Source organism: Lissotriton vulgaris, chromosome 5 (genome assembly GCF_964263255.1).
Source record: "Lissotriton vulgaris chromosome 5, aLisVul1.2, whole genome shotgun sequence".
Lineage (NCBI taxonomy): Eukaryota > Metazoa > Chordata > Amphibia > Caudata > Salamandridae > Lissotriton > Lissotriton vulgaris.
The window spans coordinates 1,945,704-1,973,135 of record NC_141693.1 but is presented as its reverse complement, the minus strand read 5'-3'; the positions used below and the strand labels follow the sequence as shown (position 1 = coordinate 1,973,135).

Sequence of the window (27,432 nt, the reverse complement as noted above, 5' to 3'; positions counted from 1 at the left end):
GGGTCAAATTAAGGTCCCACTGTGACATAACAAAGGGTGTGGGAAGAAACAAGTGAGCCAGCCCTTTTAGAAACATATGTACGATTGGAGACTTAAAGAGAGGGGGCTAGTCCGGCAGCCGCAAAAAAGCAGACCTTGCAGAAAGGTAACCTTGAGAGTTCCCAAAACAGAGCCCTGCAAGGCAAGGGTCAGAATGAATAAAAGAACAGAGGAAAGAGAAGCAGTGAGGGCCAATAGACCCTTCTGTACAGTATAATACTGCGAATGAGAAATTCAAGATACTCGCACTCTAGCTCAGGTCTGGTCTGCCCTAGACCAAGAAGACTGGATGGTAGCGTTGGACCTTCAGGATGACTATTTTTACATCCCCATCGTGGCAACGGAAGGGGTTTCCAGACACGTCAGCCCTATCCAAGCCACCGCCCGATGCAGGCTTCCCAAGGTGTGCGGGGACGTAGACTCTGTTCATTCCGACCTAGGATTGGAAGCCAGAAGTCATTGCAGACGAAAGGTAGACTGCCACAAGGAGTAGAAGAGTGGCCCAAAACTCTGGGCGTAGCTCAAGAGTCCTTGAACCTCACTAGGGCTGAATCTGCCTTTTGCCCTAAAAGGCGTGTTCCGGCGTGGCCAAGATGGCGGGCTGAGAGGTCGCACTTGCCGAGAGCTCCCGGACCCCTGAATCCCTGCACCGCTTGTAACCGTTGATTCCCCCCCGGATCACGCGGCGACTGAGCCTGGTGCCCAAGGTGGAGGTGTGGAGCGACTGCTGAGCCCGGTTTGCGCCGTCGGGGGTGTGATCCTGACCGGTGAAGCCCGGGTCGGGGCCCGCTGCATGGCCCGTGTGCGAGCCGGAAGCCGCGAGTCTCCCGACCCTTGGAGCTTGACGGAGCGCCCAGCCGCCTGTGTGTGAAGCCCGCAGCGGTGCATGAACTGTCGGAGTGGGAGTCAGCAGCGGCTTCGCGAACGGCTCGGAGTTGTCCGACGGCGATTGTACGGAGCGGAGCAGAGCGGAGGTGAAGAGCGGAGGCGGAGTCGACATCGCCTCACTTCGCCAGCCCGTGGATTGAAGAGGCCCGCTGGGAGAGGCCGCTCCGGCCGGTTGTCTGAGCGGAGCGGAGGATCGGGGCTCCCGGGGCAGATCTCCCCCTGAGGCTACGGGCCCCGGCGACCATCGCACCGTGACTTTGCCCACTGGCCGGATTTTTGGGTCCCGGATCAGAGACGGAGAGGGCTTCTCCATCTTGGGCGTTGGCCCCTCGACATCACAGAGCGGCCATTTTGTGGTCTCCGGCCGGGCAGCTCGGCCTTCTTGGTGCTCTTTGTGTGGCGCTGCCCCCGGCTGGCATATAGCTGCTTTCTTTGCACTCAACGTCCTCTACTCAGCTGCGATGTCGAACGCTAGAGGACAGCGACGGGGCGACCGAACCTTGCCGGACATGCTGGGTCGCAGCGCCCTACGCAGCGGTGGAACCCAACCCGCCACGGCCTCCCCGGCCCCGACCAGGGGAGCGGATGGCGGAGAACCCCCGGTGACGAGATCATTTCTCGAATCGCTCTTTAGCTCCCTTCGAGAGGACTTTCAAACGCTCAAGCGTGAGGTGGCCGGGGAGGTCCGCGAAGTAAGGAGAGAGATGGACTCCCTGGGGGAACGTGTGAACACAGTGGAGGAAGCGGGTCACTCCAGGGATGAAGAGATCACCCATCTGCAGCAGGAGGTCCTGCGGCTACGGGAGCAGCAGATTGAGCTACAGGCCCACGCCGAGGACCTTGAAAATCGGTCCAGGCGGAACAACATACGGGTCCGCGGTGTGCCGTCCGGTGAGGAGGGTGAAGACGTGACTGCATATCTGGTGGCCCTCTTTCGTGCGATCCTGGGAGAGTCGGAGGACTTTCGGATCCGCATAGACCGAGCACATCGGGTGGGCCGCCCCCGCAGAGCTACTGCGCCCGCCCCGGACATTCTGGCCTTCCTCCCGGACTTTCCCTTGAAGGAGCGGATCCTCCGAGAAGCACGAGGGCAGCAATCTTTCCGATTCCGGGACCACCCAGTGACCCTGTTTCAGGACTTATCTACAGTCACGCTGCAGAAGAGGAAATCATTCAAGATCGCCACTGACTTCCTCCGTGAGCAAGGGACACAGTACTCTTGGGGGCACCCCTTCCGTCTGATATTTCGATGGAACGGTGTTTTGCATCAGCTTCGGTCCCTCCAGGATGTCTGCGCGGTGTTGGGCCTCACAGCATCGGATACAGATACCCCGGCTCCGCGGCGGAGGCGAAGCACTCGTGACGGATGGCAGCAAGCTGGAGGGGGGACCTCTCCTCCGTCGGAGCGTCCGGGCTCGCCCGTGATCAGGGCGGACATGGCGGCCGCCATCCAGGAGGCATCCAGAGTGGCGGCGAACGGCGAAGTGGCCCTGACGGCCTGAACTCACTCCGGGGGGAGTCTACTCTAGCTTATTCCTCTTGCAGGTGCAGGGATTCGGGGGGTGGGCTGGGAGGAATGGCGAGTGCTGGAGGAGGTGGCTGGACGTCCACTAGACTGATTTACCACGGCCCTGCCCGTTACGGGCCGGACTGGGACAATGTCTTTTTTGAAAAGTTTGAGTAGCAGGGAATGGGGTTGGGACAGGCGGGCAGATGTTTTGATTCTGGGGCCTAGAGGGGGGGCCAGCTGCGGGGGATGGTGTAGATTTGGTTGTGTGGGGACAAGGGGGGTTTTTCTAGTTGTGGGGTGTTGGGGTTCGGGGACTGTACTGTGCCAGTGGACGGTTCAAAGTTGCTCTGTTTTGAGGCCTCGAGTGGTGCCTTCTGTGTTTGCCTGCGGAGCTTTGCCTCTTGACATGTGCTCCATTGATCCCCCTCCTTGATGGCTCTTAAGGTGCTTACTCTCAATGTGAAAGGGCTGAATAATCCGGTTAAAAGGCGGGCAGTGTTATCCTTGTTAGAAAACTCACAAGCGGATATCTGTCTGTTGCAGGAGACCCATTTGCTGGCTAAGGACTGCTCGAGGATGCGTACCCCTAAGTTCCCCACGCAGCTGTTCTCCTCTAGCGCCTCCAAGACGGCAGGGGTGGCGATCTTGTTTTCTAGGGGGTTCAGGGGAGAGGTCGTGTGCAAGGTAGCAGAACAGAAAGGGAGACTTCTAGTGTACAGGATCAAGATGGGGGGTTTAGCACTGACTGTTGGCACCATCTACTGCCCCAATGATCACCAGGACCAATTCTTACACAGGGCTTTGGAGGACGTAGCATCCACCTCTGTTAGGCACATAGTGTTGGGGGGTGATTTGAACCTGGTTTTCGATGCGGCGATGGACAGGTCTGTGCAGCGGCGCCACCAGTTGGGTGAGCTTTCGGGCTCGATTCGAACTCGACTTGAGGAGCTGGATCTGCATGACATGTGGCGCCACCTCCACCCCACCACCCGCGCATACTCTTACTTCTCACATGCCCATAGATCTTATGCGCGATTAGATCATCTCCTTGTGTCGGGCCCAATGCTCCCTTTGACTTCGAGTGTAGACATGGGGGTCCTCTCTCTTTCTGACCACGCCCCGGTGGAGGGCGCTTTCACTCTGCCCCCGGTGGTTCGGCCGAGAGGGGTCTGGCGGCTCCGGGACACGCTTTTGCACAGGCGGTCGGTGGTGGATCAGATCCGGGCGGCCATTTTGGATTTTCAGACCATAAATGATACTGGGGATACTTCTCGTGCGACACAGTGGGCAGCCCTGAAGGCGGTGCTCCGAGGCGAATTTATAGCGATTTCCTCGGCCGAGAATAGGGTCCGACAGCTCAAGAGAGATGAGCTCACCCAGCAGGTGAGGGAGCTGGAGCAGGTTCATCACAGGACAGGGGCCCCCAGGGTGTGGAGGCAGCTGAAGGCGGCACGGAAACTCCTGGCGGCCCTTGACACGGACCGGGCGGAGTATGCGATGCTTCGCCTGAGACACAAATATTATACAGGGGGCGATCGGTGTGGGCGGCTCCTGGCTAATAAACTTAGGGTGCAACACCAGCAGAACCGAGTGAAGGAACTGGTGAACCCGACTGGTGGTAGGGTCACGGCTGATGAGCAAATAGCAGACGTCTTTCGCAGCTTTTATGCTGACCTCTACACCGGGGAGGCCCCTTCGGCCCGGGCTGAGATGGCCTATCTGGACTCGGCCCCGCTCCCGTCGTTGTCTCAGGAGCAGGCTCAGTATCTGGAGCGTGACATCCGTCTCGAGGAGGTGATCACGGCGATCTCCCGGCTTAAATTGGGCAAGGCCCCGGGTCCGGATGGCTTTATCCTGCTGTTCTATAAAACCTTCTGTCAGGAACTGGCGCCTATACTGACCCGCCTTTTTAACTCCTTCGCAGAGCCGGGAGCCATCCCCTCCGAATTTCTCCAGGCCACGTTTTCCGTGATTCCGAAGCCGGGTAAGGACAGGACCGCCTGTGGGTCCTACCGTCCCATTTCGCTACTGAACACAGATTTGAAAGTGTTCACCAGTATATTAGCTGCACGCCTGGCGTTGCACCTCCCGGGCATGGTTGACTCGGACCAAGCGGGCTTCGTGCCCGGTAGGCAAACAGTAGATAACACAAAGAGGGTGACGCACATCCTCGAGAAGGCTTCCAGGATCCCTGGGGAGAGAATGCTCCTGTCCATAGACGCGGAGAAGGCTTTCGACAGGGTGCACTGGCCCTACCTAGAGAAGGTCCTGGGCAAATTCGGAATTGGGGAGAAGTTCCGTCATCTGATCTTCAATTGTTACCGGTTCCCCTCTGCGGTAGTCCGGGTGAACGGCGGCAGCTCTCGACCCTTCCCCATTGAGCGGGGTACGAGACAGGGGTGCCCTCTCTCCCCTCTGCTCTTTGCCCTGTACATGGAGCCTTTTGCTCAGAGGGTTAGGCAGAACCCCGACATTGTCGGTGTCAAGATGGGTGAATTCCATCATGCGATCAGCCTGTACGCGGATGATGTCATTCTGATGCTGGATGACCCGCGGAGATCGCTGCCGGCCTGTGTAGAGGAACTGAACTTATTCGCCGACGTGGCGGGCTTCAAGGTGAACCTGGGGAAGTCGGCCGCCCTTGACATTTCGCTTACTAACGCCACTAGAGCGGAACTACAGAGGCTTTACCCTCTGAGCTGGTCCAGGGACCGGATCCCGTACTTGGGGATCCTATTGGCGCCCTCCCTCCCGGAGATGGTCACGGCCAATTACGCGGCTCTGGGCGCGAAAATCAGGGAGGAATTGGGCCGGTGGGATAAGGGCACGCTGTCGTTACTGGGTAGGGTGGCCGCGGTGACGATGACCCTCCTGCCTCAGGTGCTTTACCTCTTCAGAGCGTTGCCGCTCCAGCCCCCCGCGGGGTGGCTTGCGGAGACACAGACTGCCATCGCGCGGTTCGTGTGGCAGGGTCGCAGGCCGAGGATCAAGAGAAGCATCGCTATGCTGTCACCGGAATCCGGGGGGCTGGGGATACCGGACTTGCGGAAATATTTCCAGGCCGCTCAGCTCCGCTATCTAGTGGAATGGAGCCGGTGGGAGTCTGATAAGCACTGGCTGTTCCAGGACCAGGCGGTGGCGGGTAGGACGCTGCAGGAAGTACCATTCTTGAAGCGGGCCCATCGACCCCCAATCTCTATGAGTCTCTGGTAACGCGGGTCCCGCTCCGGACGTGGGACTCGGTGGCTGCCAGGTGCGAGCTTACCACCTTCCCCTCTCCCTTTACGCCGCTCATTGGCAACCCGGACTTCGGCCCGGGATGGAGCAGGGCGCTTATGAGCGCTGGCGGGTGGCCCGCTGCTGCACTCTGTATCACTTGTACTGCCCTGAGGGGGTTGTCCCCTTCCCGGACCTGAGGAGGGATTATGGCCTCCCGGAAACGGAGCGCATGCGATACATGCAGGCGCGCCACTGGGCATTACAACCCCAAGTGCGCGACGCGGCACACCGGGAAATCACGGCGTATGAGCGTTGGTTAATTACTCGCACGTCGGACGCTAAACTGATCTCAGACCTGTATAAAATGCTGCAGCCCCCCTCCTTTCATATTCACAACCCCGGTCGGGAACGTTGGGAGCGTGAGCTCGGGCGCGTGTTGAGCCATAAAGAATGGGAACACATCTCCTTCCGCGCACGTCACTCGGCCTACCACACGGGTCTTACGGAGACCTTCACTAAAATCTCGACCTACTGGTACCGTACTCCGGAGAAACTGCACGAGATGGACAGGGCAATACCAGGGACGTGCTGGCGCAACTGTGGCGATACTGGTACCCTAACACATATACTATGGGACTGTCCCCTGCTGGCTCCTTACTGGGAAGAGGTCTTGGGCGAGGTAGACAAATGCTTTGGGATAGAACTGCCTAGATTCCCGGCCTATGTTCTGCTAGGGTTGCCGAATGGGCTGATGTATCCCCTTAGATCTAAGAGAGGTAGACAGATCACAATTGCGCTGGGGTCAGCGGTGCAGAATATTCTCATACACTGGCGCACTACCACACTTCCCTCTGTAGTTGGTTGGCTGCACAGATTATGGCATGTCCTTGGAATGGAGAAGATGTCCTTAGTAGCCTTGGGGGATACTGATACCTTTGAGGAACTGTGGGAGCCCTTTCACAGCCTGTTATGTTCCGAGTTTCGGGAGATCACCTGCCCTAGATACCTTAGGTTGTTAAGGCTGACACCGCCACCGGACCCGCCTGCTTGATTGGGTGGGGTCGGTACTGTATAGCGGGGATTTTCGGAGAGTTGCATGTAGCGGAGACTGTAGATATTGGCACAGTACAGGGGGTGGGTTAGGGTTAGGTAGTTGGGGGTTCTGTTTGGTTAGGTAGGCTCTTGGAGCGGGGTTGCTTCCCCTCCCTTCACCCCTCCCTTTTTTCCCTTCCCCTCTTCCCCTCCCCCCCCCCTTTTTTTTTTCCTTCCGTTCTCTCTTGGCCCCCCCCCCTGATTTTCTTTCCTCCCCCCCATCCCGTCCCTCCCTCCCTTTCTCCCCCCCCCCCCCCCCTCGTTGTTTGTATGTGACCACAGGTGCGAAAGCTATGCTCCCGAGTCGGATGGGGCCTCTTGCAACCTTGTAACTGCATTACTGTACTTGCTGTACAATGCGCATTGCTGTGCGGTTCCTGTGGTTTACTTGTTCCTTGCCCCCTTGTGTCCTACCCCACCCTGCTTCAATAAAATACTTTAAACATAAAAGGCGTGTTCCATCAAAGGGCATGTCCATTACATTTGCCTGGACATCACCTGAGAAGCCAATTGTCCTAAGCCAAGCATGGAGCCTCAAGGCCACTGTAGTGAAAATCAATCTGCCCAGCAAAATCAGTCGTATCAAGGTCACACCTTATGGTGAATTTTGTTGTATCTCTCCCGTCCTTAACTGTCCAAGGACCTCGGCTGCCCTCTTGACGACCATGGTATAAGATGCCCACTCCTCTGTAGCCACGGTTGGCGGAGAGAGCATGCCAGTATCTGTAGAAGTATCCAGTCCACTGGCTTCCACAAGTTACTCATACCAGTCCCACTGCTCTGCAGTCTTCCTGGTGTTCCAGAAGATCCATAGACACCTCCCATTCCTCTCCCAAGCCTAACAGGTCCACAAAGTGTTCAGGCGACAACATAGAACCCCTGGGTTCAATCGACGTCTGAATCGGCTTCGGGCAACGTCGTTCCAACTCAGCGTCGTCAGGATAAGGATGGGGCGCTCATTGCCGATTGGCACCAGCGGCACCGAATTCAGGTGAGATCGTGGTGGCATGACTAGCGTCGACCCAGATCGGATCTCTGAGGCCCCACTGGCGCCAGAGCGGACAGCGTAGAATCAGATGGGTCCCTTCCGACCCCACAGGCTCACCAGATGGGTCGGCCCACTCAAATACCAGGTGCATGGCCCCATAGCACTCATCTGAGCGGGGGTCGCTCCGTCTCCTGGAAAAGGAGAGAGGTGCAAAGTCAACCCTGGCTCTGTAGAACCGTGCCTAGAGCGTTGGTGCTCCTTTGTCGACGGACAACAGTCGAGGTGAAGATGAAGTCCACCTGGCCGACAGCTTCTTCTTGTGCCTCTTCCCAGACTGTCCAGACGACCAGAAGTGGGACGAAGAGGACTTTGTGCTCCGAGCAACCTCCTCTTCCTTGATCGGGACTGTGACCTCCGCGGAGTCTCACTTAATGGCGTCTGCTGTCTGGCCACAAGGAGCTTCAAAGCCCACTCTTATGAGCTATGGCCTGACAGTCTGAGCAGGACTTCAGACCGTGGTCGCGCTCAAGACACCAGAGGCAGACTAGGTTGCCCCGGACGACGTAAACCCAGACTTCCTCAAAGACATCCTCACACACAATGAAAAAAAAAAAATCTGTAATTCGACAAAAAGTAGAGGAAAAAAAGCCTGTCAAAAAGCAACAGAGGGGTATGTCTTTCTGAATCGACGCTTAACTGACTGTAGATAGAAGTCTCTATCAGATCACGGTGTTCAAAAATAAAACCAGACACATATGGACAGATTTGCTAACACTTTGTGTAGGGTTTGCGCCAACCAGCCCGAAGTGAAAAGTACTGCTAAAGTAATGCAAAGTAGCACTTCATGTTACTTTGTGCTGCTTCGTGTGATGGGCATGTTCAAGAAGGCCGTCTTGATATTATTAGATCTGTTGGCGGCCTTCGACACGGTCTCACATGTCATCTTGATCGACCGGCTAATAACATCTGGCATTACAGGTACAGTCCTAGAATGGATTAAGAACTTTCTGAGTGGCAGGAGACAAGTGGTCACCTTGGGAGAATATCACTCCAAAGAGAAACCGCTGACGACGGGACTGCCTCAAGGTTCCAGCCTGAGCCTGGCATTTTTTAATGTCTATACCGCACCCCTGATCAGGTTGATTTAGTCTTTCAGCATTGATGTGGTGGCATATGCAGACGATACTCAACTGATCCTGATCCTGGATAGAGCAAATCAGATCTGGAAGGAAAAGCTCAAATGTTGCCTAACAGCTACATTTGATTGGATGCGGAGAAACCATCTTAAATGCAATAAGGGCAAGACCGAGATCATGCCGATTGGCCCTAAAAACGATTTTATCCCCAGAGTATGGTGGCCAGAGGAAGCAGAAATACCACCTCACACCACCGACTCGGCACGCAACCTGGGGGTCAACTTCGATTCCGACCTGTCGTTTAAGCAACAGGTATCAAAAGTAGCGGGGACATGTTTCGGGGTCATAAAGGGACTCAGGAAGTTTTTTGACTTGCTACCACTGGAGGCAAGAAAGACTGTTGCAGTGGCCCTGGTGACATCACGGATAGACTACTGTAACAGTCTCTATGCAGGAACCAATAAAGGGGTCACTCATAGACTCCAGATGGTGCAACATGCAGCAGCCAGGTTGGTGCTGAAATGGCCGAAAAGATCGTCTGCAACGGAGGCACTAAATATCTTGCATTGGCTTCCAATAATAAAAAGGGTGCTCTTTAAGATACTGATCATTACATTTAGAGCAGTCCATTCCTTAGGGCCAACATATCTACGGAAAAAGTTCTCTAGGTAACATCCAACACGAACTCTGCGCTCCTCAAATGCTAATTTGTTGGTTGTCCCAGGTTTTAGACTCAGGACACGAGGGGGCAAGTCATTGTCAGTGTTGGGCTCGGAAGCATGGAACACTCTCCCATTCCATCTAAGGGCCCTAGAGAGAGAAACAGAATTCCGAAAAGAATTAAAAACCTGGATTTTTAAGCTACAGGATACCACTGTTAGAGCATTAGTGTAATAATGGGATTGGCAAAACTAAGCAGCTAGACCATCTTACATCTCTTGGTCTCTTATGGGCGCCTAGATGCTCCTTGGAGCGATAGTTGTGCGGTACAAATGAGCCATCACATCACACATCACATGAGTGATACCGAAATGGTTATTCATCGGTAGGAGTAGTTTTGCTGCTTAAACAGTTTCCTGGATTCATATAATGTGCATTATTCCACCACATAGTGGTATGGTCCGTATTATTGTGTCTCCCTCTCCTTTTTCTTCTTTGTTGCCTCCTGATGCTTGAACTTCCATTCCTTCTGTTGTCTCATGTGAATGCAGAAAGCTTTTCCAACTGCAAACTGCTCCTACCGGTAAGTAACCATTTTGTTTTGCAGCATGAAACCTTTCTGGATTCAAATGCGGAGAATTGATTGTATTGTTGAATGGGGTGTGCTTGTTTGGAATGCAGCCTTCATGACATGGCAACTATATTAAACGGTGCCTCGAAATTGCAATGCGCCATTGAACCTGTAATCTTCTTGTGCCCAAACAGATGCTACCCCGTGAATGTCATGTTGATCACAGATGCCTGCATCTCGTCTTGAAGCGAGGCAGGCCTCCTTATTGTTGTACCCGTGCACATTCGCCTGCTTGCAGTGTCTGTAGCATCGAGCGCCAATATTAGGCAAGTGTTTGTGATCATTTTGCCTTCCTGTAGGACCTCTTTTGCCCTGTTCTGGTATTGTTCTGGGAAATGCTGCATCAGCTGTTCCATTCCCTCCCATGGTTGATGACCATATTGATAGAGAAGAGTACTAGAGTTCACAAATCTCCACTGATTGGCGGTACCTTATCTCCATCTTCCTATCGACCATCTCCACCCTCTTACTTTTTCAGTTTTCTTGTTTTCTGGCTGTTCGGGCACTGATGGAGTCACTCTCGCATCAACCAACTTTGCTGTTCTCTGCGTTGCCTCCACCTTTCCATCACAATCGGTAGCTTTTCTTCAAGGGATCCTCGATGGCATTATCAGATTGCTCGAAATCCTACGTTCTGCTTCCAGACCCTTCGGCAGAAAAAAGAATCTGAAGACGGCAGCCTCACACAGGAACTTCCAGGGCACACATTTTACATCAGAGGGACAAGCACAGCACAAAATGGTGGTAGGAGACTATGCCTGCAGCAAAAGCACAAAACTCTGGACCCGACTACTGGCTGACAGAATAATACACAGCATGTCAATCTAGAAAAGGTTCAAGTTGAAAAAATGGACACTCCCATTCAATCACCTATTGAGTTTGAAGAAATTCCATCTACTAGAAGAGGTAGACAGGACTTTGCAACAAAAATTAACTAATCGTTTGAGAAAAACTTTTTTTCCAAATCCTTTCCAAATTTGCAAGGTACAGGAGACACACAAAATGGAAAAAGCATGGCATTTTGCACTAGAAACGCACCCCCGCCAAAAAACCTATGCTTCACATCATTTACACACCCTTGCAGTATGGTGCCTTGGTGTGTGTTCTGACCCATGGTAGCCTAAAGGGCATCAACCCAGGGAGGAAACCAGCGCTGAAAAAATAATTTAAAACCCAGTAACAATAGCACAAGTTTAACACATTTATTCCAGCATTATCAACACCATGCTAACTTTTAATGACTACATTAAGTTCCCCAATTTATCAACTTCTTAGCGATCTTAAGTCAATCCTAACTAAAACGCCGCTCAGAACGAGAAAACTGAAGAAAGCACTGCCAATCAAATTCTGAAGCTCAACCATCAAACGTGCTCTGTTGTATCATCAAAACACCGATACCAGCAAGACTGGAAGTAAAGGCATCTAGGCCTCTTTCAAAGCAACCCAGCATTGGCTGCACGTACGTCTCATGGTTGCTGGCCTTGTAAACTGAAGACTTTAGGCACTAAATCTGCAGACTGCAGAAGAAACAACCACCCTTAAAGTACAAAGATATAAATATATCACAAGTGCAGGGACACTGAAGTTTTAGGTTTAATGATTATGGGTTTGAGAAGGTAAGTTCTCACATAATACCACTTAGCATGTGATGCATGAAATAATCTGGTTTCCGCGCCATAGGTTGGGTTTGGATGGGACTTTACTCACCCGTTACATTGTTTCGAGGCAGAGCAGCCACCGCCTTGGGCCGTGTACAGGCAATGCTTGCGGGACCCCGGTGCTGTGTCACCTGGTCCGGCGACGACAAGCGCAACCGTTTCTGAAGAAGGAGAGAAATAATAGGATTAAAAACTAGAGTGACCACCTCCCCTCTATACATTCATATGGTTTCTGTACCACCAGCTTTTCTTACTAGTTCATTCATATAGATGGGGGTCAAGGGAAGGGGTCCTTTTCTTCATTCCCATGTCAACCAAGTTGTTGGCTCTCACCATAACTGTGAAATCTCGCCTTCATTTCATTTGAAAAGATGCGCCCCCCCCCCCACTCACCTTTTCCATCACTGGCATGTTCTCATTGCTGCGCATGCGTTTGGCCTTCAGAGTGCCAGGAACAGGCAGACGTGACACAGACTTCATGACTGTCAGTGGCTTGTTCTCACCCACATTCATCTGAGGGAAATGAAAAGAATACATGTCAGACAACCACGTCAACTTCAAGATAGAAGTTCATGGGACCTAAAAAAGATACCAGACAAACGCCACTATCACCCGATGCCACCAACACAATGAACCTACTACAACCTGATGAAAGACATCAAACTACTGGCTATTTTAAAGCAGATATTTTCTTTTAATCGTGGACTCTGCAACTGGTGTGCAGAGCGAGGGGGCGCACTATCCTAAAGGTCAGAACCAGAGGCTGCTTGTAAAGGTCGGTTTGGTTTCTCAAGCCAAACAGCACCATTTACAACAATGTAGTCAAGACAATAGCAGCACCAGGACCTGGCCTGTGGTGTGGTACTTAGTGTAAGTAAGCAGGAGAGCGTACGTTTCTTTTTGTCCCACTTAAAACAACCCAGAGACCCCGTAAAAGCTCTTAGCAAAGAGAGTTCATTGTATGTGAACAGGACCCAGAAGGCAGGAGACAACCAAGTTCAAAGGTTCAAACGCATGCGTTAGAAGTGATGGGTTGAAGTGTCCAAGAGGTTTCCCAAAAGGGTCAAAGGTGTATTCTGTGAGGGAAGGTCAACACATAAGCCCTGCTCTGAATTCTCCACGTTATTAACTTGCATTGCTTGGTGTTTCTTATCCCTGGGACCTCCCTTCCCAGCCTACCCAAGCACAAGCTCCCATTTTAACACTCTCTCTCCCCACCCCCCCCAGCAGCTTTACTATAGGTGGCCACGTCTCCATGTACAACTCCCTTTTGGTTTGGTATCAGCTTTGTTTTCTTTCCAAGTTGTAGCCTTCCTCATTGCTGCCTACTTAGAAACAAAATGTAAATCACCCCAAACACCCAGCTGCCTGCCGCTGACCCTGGCCTGTTCGCACCCCTACCGATTGAGTCACTGACATTTGGCCTCCAGGGAAAAGGAGCAGCAGGCAGCAAACATATTGAATATGCTACTTACCAGTATGCATCTGTTCTTGGCATGTAGGGCTGCTAACATTCATATCTTAGCATTAGATCGCCGCCTAGTGTTGGGTCCGGATGATCGCACATTGTTGTCCTGGAAGAGTCTTCGAAGTATCCTGAGATAGGTGGCTCCTCCCCTGGACTACAGTGCGCATGGGCATCGGCTCCATCCTCAGATTGTTTTTCGCCATTGTGGCAGAGGATAGAGTGAAAAGTATAAAGGATGTCCATGCTAATGATTGAATACAATAGTATATCTGCAGCTGCGACAGGCACCGGGGAGGAGGGTGGGCGATATGAATGTTAGCAGCCCTACATGCCAAGAACAGATGCATACTGGTAAGTAGCATATTCAGTTTGAGGCATGTGGGCTGCTAAATTCATATCTTAGCATAGAATACATAGCAGTCCCTCCGTCAGCGGCGGTTGCCCGTGCCAGCTGCAGAAACCTGAAAAAGTGTCTTGAGAACAGCCTGTCCTACAGCTGCTTGCTGTTTGGAATGTACATCAACACAGTAGTGTTTTGTAAAGGTATGTGGTGTAGTCCACGTGGCTGCTCTGCAAATGTCCTCTAGAGGAATGTTTCCTAGGAAAGCCATGGATGCCCCCAATTTGCGTGTGGAGTGGGCCTTTGGGGGTATTGTTAAAGTGCGCTTGGCTTTTTGATAGCAGATTTGAATGCACTTAACAATCCATCTGGCTATTCCTGCTTTGGAAATGGGGTTGCCTTTGTGTTGTGGTGCGAAGGCAACAAAGAGTTGTTTTGTTTTCCTAAAGTGTTGTGTCCTGTCTATGTAGTACATCAACGCCCACCGTACGTCTAACGTATGGAGCATTCTTTCCGCCACTGTTTGTGGGTTTTGGAAGAATGCCGGCAAGTCGATAGTTTGGTTGAGATGAAAATGTGACACCACCTTTGGAAGGAATTTGGGGTTAGTACGTAGCACTACCCTATTTGGATGAATTTGAATGAATGGCTCCTGGATTTTGAGCGCTTGTAGCTCACTAACACGCCTTAGTGACGTAATAGCAACTAGGAAAGCTACTTTCCACGTTAGGAATTGCAGTTCACACGAGTGCAGTGGCTCAAATGGTGGTCCCATCAGTCTGGTGAGGACCACATTGAGGTTCCACACCGGAGCTGGCGGTGTTCTTGGGGGAATGACTCGTTTCAGACCTTCAAGAAACGCTTTAATGGCAGGCACCCTGAAGACCGAGAGATGCTGCCTGTTTTGAAGGTAAGCTGCGATGGCGGATAGATGTATCCGAATAGAAGTGAACGCTAGTTTGCACTTGTAAAGGTGTAACAGATAGCAAATAATGTTAGGGATAGATGCATCTAGTGGGTTTATGTCATTGTCTGCACAGTAAATGACAAAACGCTTCCATTTTGCGGCATAGCATGCTCTGGTTGACGGTTTCCTCGCCTCCTTGATGATGTCCATGCATTCAGGAGGTAGGTTGAGGTATCCAAACTCTAAGACTTCAGGAGCCAGATCGCTAGGTTGAGCTGTTGCGGATCTGGATGCTGAATTTCTCCATGGTTCTGCGTCAAAAGTCTGGGCGTGAGGCGCAGTCTTTGGTGCGGTACCACTGAGAGTTCGAGGAACGTGGTGTACCAGGCCTGGCGCGCCCACGTTGGAGCAACTAGGATTAGTGTCATCGAGTGTTGCCTTAGTTTTCTCGCCACCAGTGGTATCAGAGGTGTCGGGGGGAAAAGCGTACGCAAATTTGCCTGACCAGTTCATCCATATCGCATTGCCCTGTGATTGCGGGTGTGGGAACCTGGCGGCGAAGCTTTGGCATTTTGCGTTCTCCCTTGTGGCGAACAGGTCTATTTCTGGATGACCCCACTTTTGGAAGTACGGCTGGAGTACTGATGGATGTATCTCCCACTCGTGCATTTGATGGCTGTATCTGCTGAGCAGATCCGCCATCTGATTGTCCTTCCCTGGGAGGTGTTCTGCCATGAGGAAGATGTTCCTCTGAATGGCCCACTTCCACATGCTCTGAGCCAGATGAGACAGCTGCGGTGAGTGGGTTCCCCCCTGCTTTTGGATGTAGTACATCGCGGTCATGTTGTCCGTCCGGACTAACACCACCTTGTTGCACAGATGTACAATGAAGGACTTGAGCGCCATGAAGATCACCATCAGTTCTAGATAGTTGATGTGCATCTTCTGTTGCTGCGTCGTCCATAGTCCCTGCACCGTGTAAGTGAGCAGATGAGCTCCCCATCCCTGGAGAGATGCGTCCGTCGTCAGGATAACTTGTGGCACTGGCTCCTGGAACAGTCGGCCCTTGCAAAGGTTGTGTGGAGTCCACCAATGCAGAGAGTTGTATGCCCGACTGGTAACCAACACTAGGTCTGTTAATTGTCCCTGAGCCTGTGTCCACTGGTTTGCTAAGCACTCCTGGAGCGGGCGCATATGCAACCGTGCGTGAGGGACTATGAAGATGCAGGAGGCCATCATGCCTATTAACTGCATGAACACTCGTGCTGGAAGTGAGTGTTTCGGTCTGAACTTTTGGATTAGAGACTGCATGCTGTCTATCCTGACCTGGTTTGGTTGCGCCTTGGCCGTCAGGGTATTGATTGTCGCACCCAGAAACTGTCGGACATGTGCCGGCTGAAGGTGTGACTTTGGGTAATTCAACGAGAAACCCAGGTCGTGAAGGAGGTGAATGGTAGTCGACATGTCCGCGGCGCACTGTTGTTCTGACCTGGCTTGAACGAGCCAGTCGTCGAGGTAGGGGTAGACATGGATGTTCTGCCTCCTGAGGTGCGCTGCCACTGTCGCCAGGCACTTGGTAAACACCCTTGGGGCTGTGGTGACTCCGAAGGGTAGGACTTTGAACTGATAATGCGTGCCTTGGATAGTGAACCTGAGGTACTTTCTGTGGGACGGGTGCAGGGGAATGTGGAAATAAGCGTCCTTGAGGTCTAAGGTTGCTAGGAAGTCCCCTTTGTTTAACATGGGAAGAATCTGTTGCAGTGTAAGCATATGGAAATGCTCTGACAGTATATACAGATTGAGGGGACGGAGATCCAGAATTGGTCTGAGCGATCCGTCCTTCTTTGGAATGAGGAAGTACAGTGAATATACCCCTGTGCCTTCCTCCCCCACTGGCACGAGCTCGATTGCTCCTTTTTGCAGCATCACCACCACTTCCTGCTGCAATAAGTGCAAGTGCTCTGCGGACATAGGTCTTTGCCTTGGTGGAATGTTGGGTGGAGTGGATTTTAACTCTAGACAATAACCGTACTGGATAAGTTGTCGCACCCACCTGTCTGTGGTGATGTTGATCCAGACGGGCAGGAACTGCTGTAGTCTCCCCCCGACAGGTGTTAAGTGGTCGGGGGGCAGTGACAGTGAGTCACTGATTGCTTGGGGCAGAGGAGCGTGTATTGTTGTTCCCTCTGCCGCGTCCTTTGTTGCGGTTTCCCCTGTAGCCCCTCTTGCTCTGTTTGGGGTACGAGGATTGTGCTCCACCCCTAGGGAACTGTGACTGCTGACCCATCTGTCCTCTGGTGACTCCACGGGCACCTGAGCGACGAAAATTATTGCCACGAAACTGCTGTGATTGCAGGGCCCCCATAGATTTAGCAGTTTCTGTGTCTTTCTTAATTTTTTCTAGGGTGGTGTCAACATCTGGACCAAACAGTCTATCAGGATTGACTGGTTGATTAAGGATGGTTGTTTGGATGTCAGGTTTAAACCCCGATATGCGGAGCCACGCCTGTCGTCTCAGCATGACACTGGTGTTAATAGCCCTAGCGGCTGTGTCCGCGGCATCAAGTGCACACTTTATGGCCGCATTGGAGATCAGTTGTCCTTCCTGTATAACCATTTTGGTGCCCTCTTGAAACTGCGGAGGCAGGTGTTGCACAATTTGCTCTAGTGTGTCGTAATGTGATCTATCATAACGTGCCAGTAGTGCCTGTGTATTTGCAATGCGCCAGAGATTTGCAGCTTGCGCAGCCACTCTTTTGCCTCCTGCCTCTAGCACTTTGGACTCCTTATCCGGGGGAGGAGCTTCACCCGTTGTTTGGTCGCAAATGCCCGTAAAAGGGCCAACTCCCACCAGGGAGTCAAGCGGCAACTGTCCCCGAATGTATGCAGGGTCTGCAGGCGCTGGTCTGTACTTTTTTTCAATACGTTGATTGACCACCCTCGCCCTGGTAGGCTCTTTAAAGATGTCCGCAGCATGCTTGAGGACCCCTTTGAGCATAGGCAGTGTCTTCACAGTTCTTTCCGAGACTGAAAAGGTGTCGAACAGAAAGTCTTCTTCAACTGGGTCAGCATGCATGTCCACATCATGATTAGCAGCCGCCCTCTCAATGAGTGCATGGAAACCTGCAGAATCCTCTGTCGGGGATGCACGTGTACTGAAAGTCTGTGGGTCTTGTCCCACATTTTGGGAGCCCTGGTCCCCAATGTCATCATATGAATCCAGTTGTGCGCCTGGTTCATTGACCGGGAAAGTGTATTGGTCATCTTCATCGTAGCCCTCACTTTCAGAGTGGTCTGGAGACGGTGTTGGGCTCCTTCTCGGAGTGGGCATGATAGGTTCCATGAGGCCTGAGGCGTCCTGAGGAAACTTTTTCTTCTTCAGGGGGATGACGTAGGATTCCACCGGCTGCGAAGTGATCTTCCTCTTGTAAAGGGTTAGTCTGCCCGTTTCTGCATCTATGAAGCACTCCGAATCCTCTTCTGAGTCGAGAATTGGACCTGAAAGTGTCCCTGCCGTAGAAGATTCCGACTTCTTTGGCGTGGATTTTGATGAAAAGGCCTTCGGCGCCACTTTTGGCGGCAGAAGGAAGAGGAGTTTACTTGCAGGCTTGACCGGGACGTCTGTCGCCTTCTGCGGCGATGGCGCCGGCGCCGACGAAGCAGAGGCCTTCTCCCTAATTCTTTGTAGTGAAGAAGCAATGAGGGAGGCGTCGGAGACAGTGGTTTTTGGCACCGACGAGGTGGGTATGCCCTCGGATCCGACATTCTGCTGGAATTTTTGAGGGTTGGTAGATGATGCCACATCCGCCGACGCCGAGTCCTTGGATCGGTGCGCAGATGTCCCAGTCGGAGCCGGAGCTGTGTCGCTGGCTTTGGCGTGTTTTGCCGGCGCCGCCGCGCTTGTCTTGTGCGTGCCACCCTTTTTAGAGGATCTCTCCTCCGGCGCCGATTTCGACCCCGCGGAGTCGCCAGTTTTCTTCGACTTCTGTGGGCCAGAGGTCGACGGAGTCGATGAGGCTGCAGGCTTATTCGTTTTCGTTGTAACGATCGCCATCTTAGGGACGCCTGAGTCCTTAAGTTTCGGTTTCGGGTCGGCCATTTTAGGTGTTGTCGATACCGTTGCTTTCAGTTTCGGTTTCGATACTTTCGGCGCAGCAAGTATGTCCGTGGCCGGGCCCGGAGGCGGGGCCGTGGCTTGCGCTACGGGTTCTTGGGGAAGGCCGACAGGCGATCCTTTGACCCGTTCTTTATGTCCGTAAACTTCGGGGCATAGCTCGTCCTCTGAGCTATCTTCCGCGGCCCCATAAACCCCTTCGTCGTCCCCTACCTCGTCGACGTATTCAAGGCCTTGACCCACGACTCCGTCGTCGTCTTCCGGATCTGCCTCGACCTCCGTCTCGGGCGGGGAAATCTGAAGATGATGGCTCTGGTCCTCCTCATCTTGGTCATCGAAGATGTTTTCTGGATCCGGGGCCGCTTGATTGGCCACAAGGCGCACCGCGCGCCGAATGGTGAGAGTCTTCTTCGACCTGAAACTCGCACAAGCCCTGCAGTTTCCTTCGTCATGGTCTGGCGAAAGGCACTTGTTACAGACCGGGTGCACGTCTATATGTGGGTATTTGGACCCACAGAGCGGACAGAGTTTAAATGGGCTCCGCTCCATGTTGGAAAGTCGGTGTCGAGTCGCGATGAGAAGGCCTCGATGTCCGAAGAGTAGAAATACTCTGCTGATTCCGGCTCCGAGAGACGGAAGAACTCGAGACCGCACGCAAACAATACCGACGTCAAGAACACACAGCCTTTTGGCCGTTTAAAGTAATGTTTTCTCGGTTCCGACAGAGAGACGTCGAGACCGCATCCGAACCCAATGGCGGAAAAAAACAATCTGAGGATGGAGCCGATGCCCATGCGCACTGTAGTCCAGGGGAGGAGCCACCTATCTCAGGATACTTCGAAGACTCTTCCAGGACAACAATGTGCGATCATCCGGACCCAACACTAGGCGGCGATCTAATGCTAAGATATGAATTTAGCAGCCCACATGCCTCGAAAAGATTTTTTTTGGTTTTTTGGCCAAGCAAAGGTTCAAATTATCAACATCGCAGAGCAGGTTTGAGTAGGTTACAGGTGAGTGACTGCTACAGAGACCTAATTTGTTCTTTGTCCCTAGGTATCCCGAACTTCAAAAAGTGGGAAAACAGATCTGTAGTCACCGATTCAGTTGGATTCGTTTCTCCTCCCTGCACCCCTTACAGCCCACAATACTTCCTTCCACAGTGTCCCTCTTTGCTATTATGACCCCAAGGGAGCAAAGGGGAGATTAGCTCTAGAAGTCTATATCCTTTGGGATGCCTAATGTTGGAAGCTGGCTCTTTACATGGTGTGAATACCAAAGAGAGAGAGTAAGCAGACACTCTTGTTCCCCGGTCAATAATCAAAAATCAAAAAAAGAGTGTCTATCAGACAGGCTAGGCCGTTCTAGGGAGCACAAACACAACCACTCTGAGTTGTTGAAGAAAGCCCTCACTCACCACCTGGTGATGACATGCTTCATCATTGGGCTCCACCAAAGAGACCTAGTGTCTCTTTGGTGTGCTGCAACGCCAGGATTACTGCGGAGCGGGATCGTGAGATAAGGGCGTGTTGAGTGTAATTGGGATTTAGTGAGTGTTGGGGGTATTTAAAATGGTCAGTAGTGTATCAAAAACTTTATTAAGTGATCACTAAAGACTCAGGAATTAAAATATGTGAGGAAACAGTCCACTATAATTGAGTGGGGATTCCTAAGAGTCAGTCGACATGTTTCTTGCCATCGAAACGGTGTTAATTTACCCGGCAATTCATCAGGACTGTGTGTGGTAAAACCCTGGCGGTATGGGCACGCTAAGGCCCACCCTTACCTAGGGGCGTGAGAGTGAAAATAAGAAATGAAGTGAAAAAAGTGCAAAAAAATTAGGCATGAATAAAATATTCCTAATTACTCCTGGTTTAGGAGGCTTCTACTTATCGTTTCTGCACTTAGTTGGTGTCGGGAATAAACACCATGGGTCTCAGGAGGGGGTGGAAGCGTATTCGGCACACCGCCCTCGACGCTTAGCACCCTCAGTATGTCCCGGGGTCCGGTTCGAGGACGACGTAGGCATACTGAGGGTGCTAAGCGTCGAGGGCGGTGTGCCGAATACGCTTCCACCCCCCTCCTGAGACCCATGGTGTTTATTCCCAACACCATCTAAGTGCAGAAACGATAAGTAGAAGCCTCCTAAACCAGGAGTAATTAGGAATATTGTATTCATTCCTAATTTTTTTGCACTTTTTTCACTTCATTTCTTATTTTCACTCTCACGCCCCTAGGTAAGGGTGGGCCTTAGCGTGCCCATACCGCCAGGGTTTTACCACACACAGTCCTGATGAATTGCCGGGTAAATTAACACCGTTTCGATGGCAAGAAACATGTCGACTCACTCTTAGGAATCCCCACTCAATTATAGTGGACTGTTTCCTCACATATTTTAATTCCTGAGTCTTTAGTGATCACTTAATAAAGTTTTTGATACACTACTGACCATTTTAAATACCCCCAACACTCACTAAATCCCAATTACACTCAACACGCCCTTATCTCACGATCCCGCTCCGCAGTAATCCTGGCGTTGCAGCACACCAAAGAGACACTAGGTCTCTTTGGTGGAGCCCAATGATGAAGCATGTCATCACCAGGTGGTGAGTGAGGGCTTTCTTCAACAACTCAGTGTGGTTGTGTTTGTGTCTTTACATGGTGTACCTCATGTTGTTCCACTATATAAAGAGTCCTGGCGAATCCCAGAGGAATTACAGAGTCACAAATGACCCAACAAATGCTCGCTTTTTTGGTAGTGCGGACTCGCAGTTAGGCATATCACAGGGCAGTGCTAAGCATCTATTGCAGACGCAACACAAAGGCAGTAAATGAGACACTCAAAAGAAAAAACGACACCAATTTATAAAAAGAACAAGTACTTTTATATAAATTTAGATACCAAGATAATCGGGTAAGTACTTTGAGTTATGAATTTTTACAGTTTTCAAAAATGGACAGTGCAATTTCTGGATCAATAATGTCATCTTATCCTAGGGAGGAAAAACATGTATTGCTTTCAGGCACTTCTCAGCAACTTATGGGACTGTTCCTCTGAAGTAAACGCGAGTATGGTGCAAGGTCTAAGGCCACAACAACAGGTCGCCTTGGGGAGTTCTGGGGTGTCCGGGTGAAGGTGTGTCACAGCGTCAACTGTATCAACAAACGAGAAGGGAGACCAGGAGCCAGTTACGGTCCAGCGTCCGTGCTCCTAATGCGAACATTTAATCAACAAAAGGGGACACTGTTCCCGAGGAGGGAACAGTGTCCCCTTTTGTTATTAAACAGCGTCAACTCTCCCATTCACTTCAATGAGAGAACAGTCTGGTTAAAAAATAGGCTTCAAGTTGGGACTGGGGGGGCCAGTCCGAAAGAACCCACAGGGGGCTCGACCCTTGAAATCCTCAGGCAACCCCTTGGTCCAATTTGCCTTGGGCTGTGGGTCTCGGGTGCAGTGGTGTCTTTTGGGGTCAGATTCCAGTGCAGGAGTCTCTCACAGTTGGAGGGGTCTGTAGAAAGATGCTGCAGGCGCAACTAGAAGTCTAGTGCGGGCAAACTTAAGCATGAGCTTAACTCTTGTAGGTCTGGGGACCCCACTGGCATCATTACCTCCCTTGGACTTGGGCTCTGGAGCACGGGTGCATAGGTGCTTTGAGGAGTCAGGTGGCGCGGTCACGGACTCACGTCTTGGTCTTCTACTGCAGGAGGGACAAAAAATATAGCTGAGCCACTCACAAAGTGGGTCTCACTGTCCCCAAAGTTTCTCGATGTGCAGGTTGGTCTTCCTCAGCATTGGCGTCCAGACTGGGAACAATGAGCATTGGCTGCTGCAAGGGGTGTGGTACACGGGTATTGGTCCTGTGCGGCTACGGTTAGTCCTGGTGTAATCCCACTCTGTGGGAAGACAGATTGGACTTTCAGAGGCACTGGGTCCTCTTCCTGGGGAGCAGCAACTTGGTGGACCACACCTTGCGTCTTTGGTCCTTAGGCTTCAGGGTAGTAGCTCAGCTACTCCAAGGACGTTTCTTCGGGCAATCTGTGATGGACTGGCAGCCCTCCAGGTTTATTGGAGGTTTCACAGCAGCAGGACCAGGGCTCGAGTCGGGGGTACACGCAGGCACATGGCGTCCCCCCACTCTTCACAGGGTGAACGCCGCCCCCCCTGCCACGAAGTTAGGCCCCACAGAAATATGCTGAACTTGTCCCGGTGTAATTTTCAGACACCGGGACTCCTTCAGCAGTACCTGCACGTTACCTTGCTTTCCATTCTCAGCAGCAAAGTGCCGGCAGAGAGGGAGCCTTTTTTCACCTCCAGCTGGGCCGAAGTTAAGGGGCCATTCGGCCTCCTTTAGTTTGTATATGCTGACTGGGGGCCGCCTGGCACCATACATTTAAATGTAAATGCCACAGAGGGAAACAAAGACACTGTAAGACTGTCAGATGGGTTAGTCAGTCCCAGTATTTACACAAATAACTTAAATAGCACTTTTTTTTATTTCTTTCATAGCGCTACGTCATGACATCATGAGGTAATTAGCAGATTGTCTTACTTGGTCAGTCCCCCCACTTCTTTTTATAGGACTTGTGCCCTGGGCAGGACGTATCTGCTTCTTCCGCGATTGTTAGGGGCAGCAGTCAGGCTGGCAGGGTTGGCACCAAGCCAGCCAGTGTTCCTCGGTTCTCATGACAGGACTCTTTGTCCACTCCATCTCTTGGTCCATAGAAATCTGAAGTCATGGCATCAGGGGGTCTCCTAAATATTCAATTTAGGGGCATTAAGAGGAGTGGGGGTAGTAGCCAATAGGCTACCTACCCCTTGGGTCACTACACCATCTAGATTACCATTTCCAGTGGGAAGTGGGTATAACCCTGTCTCAGAATTCCCAATTCCACAAAACACATTATGGCGAAATTTCTAAAGTTGCGTTTACTTCAGACTAGGCCACCTAAAGGTGTGCCCAAACTGGCAATGCAACACTCCTACTGCATAGCTAATTTTCTCGTCTGTCCGGGTGCAAAGGGGCTCTGGACAAAGAGGGTCAAATTCCTCTCCTGTGAGAGAAGCCAGATTTGCTTTTCAAAGACAGTGGGCATTTTGATGCCCCCTGTCTTGGAATGCTAATGTATCAGCCTTTCCAGTGGGAGGAGGTGAGAACACCTCTCCTCCTAGCAAGCATTGTTCCTGACCTCCTGAGAGCGAAAGCTCTCACCCCAGGGGTCACAAACTAGAGTGTGGAAGCAGGCTGGACTGAACCAGTCAGTTATCACACTAGAGGGCTGGGAGGTTTCAGGGGGTACCTCTAAGGTACCCTCTGGGTGCATGTACTAATACATCCATCACTGGAAGCAGTGTGGGTTTTTTTAATATGAGGTGTTTAATATCAAACATCATAGGTTTCAGTGAAACCATTATGCAGCTGGGGAACCTGTTTTGACCAGTGACCAGTACATATCTTAAGGTGGCTTCCCTGCTTATTTGCAATATCTAGCAGTAGAAGTAGATATCACAGGGGCATATCTGCTCATCCAGATCTGTCTTCAAATAAAATATAAGGCACCCGGCCATAGGGCTCAAAGTCAGCTGTAGGGGTGACTTGCATATGTTATGCAGTGGCTTAGGCGTGACACAAGTATGTCACACTCATTGTTTGCACCATGTCACGCTGCCTGCATTGGCAGTCTGTGTGGAATTTGTGGGTGGGTCCCTTAGGGTGGCATAAGATATGCTGCAACCCTCAGGGCCCATCTTTAGTACCCCTGCCCTAGGTACCTGGAGTACTATTTACTAGGGACTTCCAGGGGTGCTAAAGTCCTTGGCTAATTATAGCACAATCAGACAACACCTTGTTTTAGAGAAGGAGCACTGGCACAAGGTCTGGTTATCAGGGCTCAGTGCACTGTCAGAGTCGAAAATCAGCATCTAGTAGCTAAAAAAGGAGACAAAAAAGTGTGTGTGTGTGTGTGGGGGGGGGGGGGGGGGTCTTCCTGTGCCCCTAGACAGTGTACATAAAAGTACTTTTTTCTCTGCCTTTGCAAGCATTTCATCTTGAAGAGTCTGCTCCCATGACAGTAGGACCTGTCTAGGTCCCTGAGCTAGGTAGGCCTTTTCCCTAAGAGGCTTCAAGGCAGTGTTGACAGTCAAACACACTTTTGAAGGTTTTATATATAGCCAAACTGGCCCTGGTCTGCTTTTCTGACAAACCTCTTCATTATAAGGACGTAGAGGCTGGTAGCCTAGCCTAGTCTAAAGGACACGCAAGAACATGAAGTTGTGCTTGTACTCCTGGAAGTGGGGCAAAGGCATAATTCATCTGTAACTGTGCAATGTCTTGTCAACCTGCCCCCATTAAGTTCCCCACCTTAGAAATGCTAATGAAGTCTGCTCCCCTAAATCTCTTCAGCCAACTTGCATTATTCAGTAGGATGCCTACTCACAGAGTGCTTCCACAGTGACTAACCTTAAGCAGGCAAGGAGTACTGTGGCTTTACCCCAAACCCGAATTACAGCGAGTCAACGCAGGCAATTTATGAACCCTCCTGCCACTATACAGGTAAAAAGGTAGGACTTATCCCCCACAACTAGCCTGTCCCGGGACAGCAAGAGAGCCACACCTAAGGCATGCATTTCCTCATTAACCATGAAGAGGTGGGAGGCCCAGGGTGATCGCCCAATGTTGGGGAGCACAACACCATCGATATAGACCAATCAACATAATGTCACACCATGCCACCGCACGGAGCACCATTCAGCTGCAACACTCCAGAAGAAGGTATCTAGAACCCCTTAGAGGGTAACATGTAATATTTAGGCATGAGTATCAGTCTTAATATGGTGCCTGGTCCTATTAGCAGTATCATATCTGTACACAGTCTTTGGCTTCTATGCAAAAGCGGGAGGGCACCGCTCCAACATGTGTTAAAGGAAAGCCTGTTTGTCCACATTAACCTCCATTGCCAGGTACCAAAAAAGACACCGCTATAGGGATGCTCGGAGGACGGAGTCTACCAGTTTTTTAAATGCAGGATAGTAAAATCTGACCAGTTTATCCAGTAGATTCCTATCCAAACGAAAGGAGGGTGTCAAGCAATTCAGGGACTGAGATCATTGGATCAGCTGTGTAAAAGAGAATGTGGGCGGGGCGGAGCCGAGGCGGAGGTGATCCGCCTCGGCTCCCGACCTGTGTCCCCTATTCGGGGGGATAACGCTGTCATTCAGCCTACAGACTGCGCCATAGAGGGGACTTCTGCTGTCCGATACCCCAGAGCATGTCTGGCTCGAGTTTCAGGGCAAGTGGAGCAGTGGTGACTGTAACGGAGGGCAATATCTGTGGACGCCGTGGACAACAACAACAACAACAAAGGAGTTTATAAAGCGCCTGGTGACGCCATCACGGAGTCAAGTGCAGAGTAGGGAGTTACAGGGAAAACAGGTGAGTTTTTAAGCTTTTCCTGAAGGCGGTCTCCGAGTCCGCTAGTCTGATCTCCCTAGGGAGAGCATTCCATTCCCTGGCGGCCATAACCCGAAAAGAGCGGCCACCCATTCTGGCCTTCCTGATACGAGGTACTGTGAGCAAGCCAGTTCCCCCAGAGCGAAGAGTTCTATTGGGCTCATAGGGAATGGCTAAGTCATTCATATAGGGAGGAGCTTTTTGGGAGATGATCCTATGGCACATTAGTAATGCTTTAAAAAGAACTCTTTTTTTTATGGGTAGCCAGTGGAGGGTATCCAGAGCAGGTTTGGATGGAGCTCTCTTGGGAAGTCTGAGGACTAGACGTGCTGCTGTGTTCTGTAGGACTTGAAGTCTCCTGATGTTATTTTGCGATGTTCCAAGCAGAAGCACATTCCCATAGTCTATTCTGGAAGTCACGAGCGCCTGTGTCAAAGACCGCCATCTTGGCAGCAACGGCAGGGAATGGCCGCAACGGACCGCGCCTGATGTAATCGGCGTAACAAGTAGCCCTCGCCATAAAATAACCAGAGCACCGGAGGGACCCTGACCTGTAGGGGTCGTCAGGAGGGCATAGTCAGCGGAGCGGTGTGTGTCCCAACGCGCGTGCAATAGGGAGCGCACCGGCGGGCTGCGGCGATCCTCCGCGGAGGCGATCTGGGAAGAAAACGCCCGTCGGGTGCTGGAACGGAGCACACACCAGCTGTAGTGGTGAGCCAGACTTGGAGGGCAGTTGCGGGGCGGACCGGGGCACCGGAGTATTGCCCCCACACAGTGCCTGACTTTAGGATGGCGGGCGGTGGCTGACATTGCAACAAAGGCACTCTTGGGCTGAATACTGATTGAAGCGGAGGTCATGCACAGCACGGAGCATACAGGGAGCCCGCTCTGGTGATCACACTCAGGATTGACATAGCACTGCAAGGGGGGACACCGGAGGCTCAAAGGCAGATGACACAAGGTCTGCCTGCTTCCAAGATGGCCGAGACCACACATGATGAGCTCGATTCCATGTAGCACCAGAGTGCACCTTTACAAGCAGGCATCAGGCCGGATAGGGCACCTTATTTTGATTAGGGGCACTCCTATAAGACGCTTTGGAGAATTGTATGACCATAATTACAGCTCCCGACGCAGGCTACGGGAACACGAACGCAGAGGATAGTGCCCTGGTGGACTCTGGAGGACTTTTTCGTTGGACTAGTCCCTCCCTCCATACCCTGCATCCTACCCACCCTTCCTCTATGCGGTGAATGCTGCTGTTTTTTCTTGGACAGTTCTCGCTGGACTCTAGCCCTTCCTTCCCTCCAGACCTTTGCATCCCACCCACCCCT

At 51.7% G+C, this 27,432-nt stretch overlaps 1 protein-coding gene across 2 annotated transcripts in view; it reads right to left on the bottom strand.

Moving 5' to 3' along the window:
* KIFC1 (kinesin family member C1) overlaps nt 1-27,432 on the bottom strand; it is a 105,145-nt gene that overhangs the window by 57,097 nt on the left and 20,616 nt on the right. For both annotated transcript variants that reach the window (XM_086920606.1, XM_086920605.1), the window contains exons 2-3: nt 12,215-12,334; nt 11,871-11,982 (exon numbers count right to left, since the gene is read on the bottom strand). In XM_086920606.1, coding sequence (XP_086776732.1) covers nt 11,871-11,982; nt 12,215-12,334 — 232 coding nt within the window. The remainder of the gene's footprint in view (nt 1-11,870; nt 11,983-12,214; nt 12,335-27,432) is intronic.